Below are 3,475 nucleotides of genomic sequence, written 5' to 3' on the forward strand. Positions count from 1 at the left end.
AATTAAAATAAGTAAATAAATAAAGTTAATTATTAAAAAACAAAAAAAAAAGGCTCAACGACACCCCTCTTGCCCTCCAGAATATAGCCTGGGAGACCCCCCACCGCCCCCTGGCTTGCTGCAGACCCCTACCCTGGCCCCCTGGCAGCCCTCCGCGCCCGCCCAGCCCAGGTAAGAGCCCCGGCTCCCTCCGCCCTTAGCCACTGCTGACCCCTAGCGGCCACGCCTGGTACAGCAGCCAGCGCCTCCCTACGGTTTCCGCGGCGCTGGGCGCGGATTTTGGAGGTCCCCAGAGGACCCGCCACCCCCTCCTTTCCCAGGGTCCTTGTGCCAAGCCTTTGCCCACGCCGTGGCCCTCCCCAGGCTTCCTTCTCCTCCTCCATGAGCTCATAGATCTTTTTTCTCTCTTTCTCCCTCTGCAGTGGGGGCCGCAGTGTGGGTGAGGAGTGTCCCCCCACCAGCGGCGCCTCCCCGCCACCCCCCCAAGTCAGCATCAAGTCCGAGCGCCTCTCGCCGGGCCCCGGGGGCCCCGGAGATTTCCCCAAGACCTTTCCTTACCCCCTGCTCCTTGCCCGGCCCCTGGCAGAACCCCTGCGGCCCGGGCCCTCCCTGCGCAGGCTGCCCTCAGCCCATGGCTGGTCCCGGTAGGGGGCGCCGCGCTGGGCGAGGGGCGCCGGGAATCCAGGTGTGGGTGGGGGGCCTGGAGGAGGCGGCTGGATTCGGATCCATTATGGGGGTTCTCCTTTTCCTCCCCATCTTCTGTGTGTACCCAGAAATAAAACACGCTGTTACAGTGTCAAGCAATTTGTATCATGATTACGCGGCTGGACTCCCACCAAGTTGACGGCAGTTCGAGTCCCGGACCCGGTTGCTCACAACTCACGACTGGGGCTGGCAAGGGCCATGGTAGTTAAGGGCGCTGGACCCCCACATGCCCTTCTGAAGTTCGAGTCCCTGATCTGGTGGCTTCCTTTCTCACTTTCTCTCTCTCTCTGTCTCTCTCTGTCCCTCTCTGGTCACTTTAAATAAATAAATACATAAATACATATAAAATGAATAAATAAAGTTAAGTAATAAAAAATAATTCTAAAACAAAACAAAACAAAAACCTCACATCTGGTGCGTGTGTGTGCGCCCAAAATTCCAGAGGAGAATGGAGGAGAAGGGATTACAGAGTGGCTCTACCTCTGGGGGGGATTTCTTCCTTTCTGTCTCTCTGGTGAGCCCACCTATAGCAAAAAAATCTCTCTGTAGGAGGCCAGGATGTGGCGTGGTGGTTAAGACTCTGGGCACTTCTACATGGCTGACCACGGTTCAAGTCCCAGACCTGGCAGCTTGCTTTCTCACTTTCCTTCTCTCTCTCCGGTCAAATTAAAATAAATGAATGAATAAATAAAATTAAATAATTTTGGGGACCAGAAAGTGGCACGATGCCTAAGGCGCTTGGCATTCCTACATGGCTAACCTTGGTTCGAGTCCAGGACCTGGTGGCTTGCTTTCTCACTTTCTATCACTCTCTATATATATATCTGGTCAAATTAAAAAGAAATGAATGAGGGAACCAGCAGTTAGCGTAATGGCTATGTCGCTGGACTCCCACGTAGTCGACCGCGGTTCGCATCCTGGACCCGGTGGCTTAAAACTCACGCCGGGCGCGTGTGCGTGCGTGCCCAGGATCCCAAGAGGAGAATGGAGGAGAAAGGATTGTGGCGTGGCCATGCCCCCTGGGGGGTGATTTCTCACTTTCTGTCTCTCTGTCTCTCTCTGTCTGGCGAGCGCACGCGCCCTATAGCGAAAACCTCACCAAAAAAAAAAAAAAGTAAATAAATAAATAAATGACTAACTAAAATTGAATAAATAATTCAAAAAAAAAAAAAAAAACCTCTCTCTAAAACAATGATGGGAACCAGCAATTAGCGTAATGGCTATGTCGCTGGATTCCCAGGTAGTCGACTGCGGGTCAAGTCCCGGACCCGGTGGTTTAGAACTCACGCCGGGCGCGTGTGCGTGCGTGCCCACGATCCCAAGAGGAGAATGGAGGAGAAGGGATTGCGGCGTAGCCATCCCGCCTGGGGGGTGATTTCTCACTTTCTGTCTCTCTGTCTCTCTCTGTCTGGCGAGCGCACGCGCCCTATAGCAAAAACCTCTAAAAAAAAAAAATACGCTGTCACTGCTCAGAGTGTCACTTTCCATCAGACTGTCACCTTCCAAGGGGCTTCCCACCCCATTTTCAGCACCTTCATTTCTGCCGTGCCTTGGTTTGGGGGACTCTGCCTCAAAACAACCCTGAAACTCTTGAGACTTAAGGGTATGTGGGCGGTGGAAGGGTGGGAAGGTGACCGAGGGCCTGCAGGGGGCGCCCAAGAGCAGGTGGTGCTGTGGACGGCAGAGGCTCGGCAGGTGCGGTCTGCGGATACGGGGAAGCCAGTGGGCGGGCGGGCCGTGGAGCCCTGCCAGTCTGCACAGTGGTGGGCAGAGGGCTGCTCCTGGGGGTCTGGAGTCAGGGGCTCAAAGGGTAGTCCCCGGGCCGGGCTCCCACTCCGGAATGTCTGTGGAGCCCTGAGAATGTCCTCTATGCTGTTCATTAATCTCTTTCTTTTTAAGAGAGGTTTTTGCTATAGGGTGGGAGTGCTCAGGGGAGAGACAGACAGAGACAGAGAGACAGAAAGTGAGAAATCACCCCCCCAGGGGGGATGGCCATGCCGCAATCCCTTCTCCTCCATTCTCCTCTCGGGATCTTGGGCACGCACGCACACTCGCCCGGTGTGAATTTAAGCCACCGGGTCCGGGACTCGAACCTTGGTCGACTACGTGGGAGTCCAGTGTTATAGCCATTACACCAGCCACTGGTCCCAGAAGATTTTGAGCTCTGCAGGGCTGACATGACACCCCATGGGCATGAGCGACTCCCGAATTCATGAGCAGGGTGGCCAGGAAAGAGGTCAGGGTGTGAAAGAGAGATCTGGGCCTCTGAGAACCTCTGTATCTTCATCCATCAAATGGAGACAAGATGGCGCCAGCAGGGGGCACAGTGGTTAAGGCGCTGGACTCCCACACAGCCAACTGCGGTTCGAGTCCCGTATCCAGTGACTTGAAACTCATCCCCAGGGGCGTGTGCGTGCGTGCCCAAGATCCCGAGAGGAGAATGGAGGAGAAGGGATTGCGGCATGGCCATCCCCCCTGGGGGGTGATTTCTCACTTTCCCTCTCTGTGTTTCTCTTTGTCTCTATGGCAAGTGCAACCACCTTAAACAACAAAAAAAAACTCTTTAAAAAAAGAAAAAAACGGGAACCAGCAGTTAGCGTAATGGCTATGTCGCTGGACTCCCACATAGTCGACCGCGGTTCGTGTCCCGGACCCGGTGGCTTAAAACTCACGCCAGGTGCGTGTGCGTGCGTGCCCAAGATCCCGAGAGGAGAATGGAGGAGAAGGGATTGCGGCGTGACCATCCCCCCTGGGGGGTGATTTCTCGCTT

General features: G+C 54.9%; 1 protein-coding gene across 1 annotated transcript in view; it reads left to right on the top strand.

Annotated features, from left to right (window-relative positions):
- Nucleotides 1-744, top strand: part of MEF2B (myocyte enhancer factor 2B) — a 35,437-nt gene extending 34,693 nt beyond the window's left edge. The window contains exons 8-9 of the mRNA XM_006147100.3: nt 81-171; nt 423-744. Of these exons, the coding sequence (XP_006147162.1) occupies nt 81-171; nt 423-648 (317 nt within the window). The 3' untranslated portion in view covers nt 649-744. The remainder of the gene's footprint in view (nt 1-80; nt 172-422) is intronic.
- Nucleotides 745-3,475: the final 2,731 nt, after the last annotated feature.

The sequence above is a fragment of the Tupaia chinensis genome, unplaced genomic scaffold (assembly GCF_000334495.1).
Source record: "Tupaia chinensis unplaced genomic scaffold, TupChi_1.0 Scaffold000201_1, whole genome shotgun sequence".
NCBI lineage: Eukaryota > Metazoa > Chordata > Mammalia > Scandentia > Tupaiidae > Tupaia > Tupaia belangeri.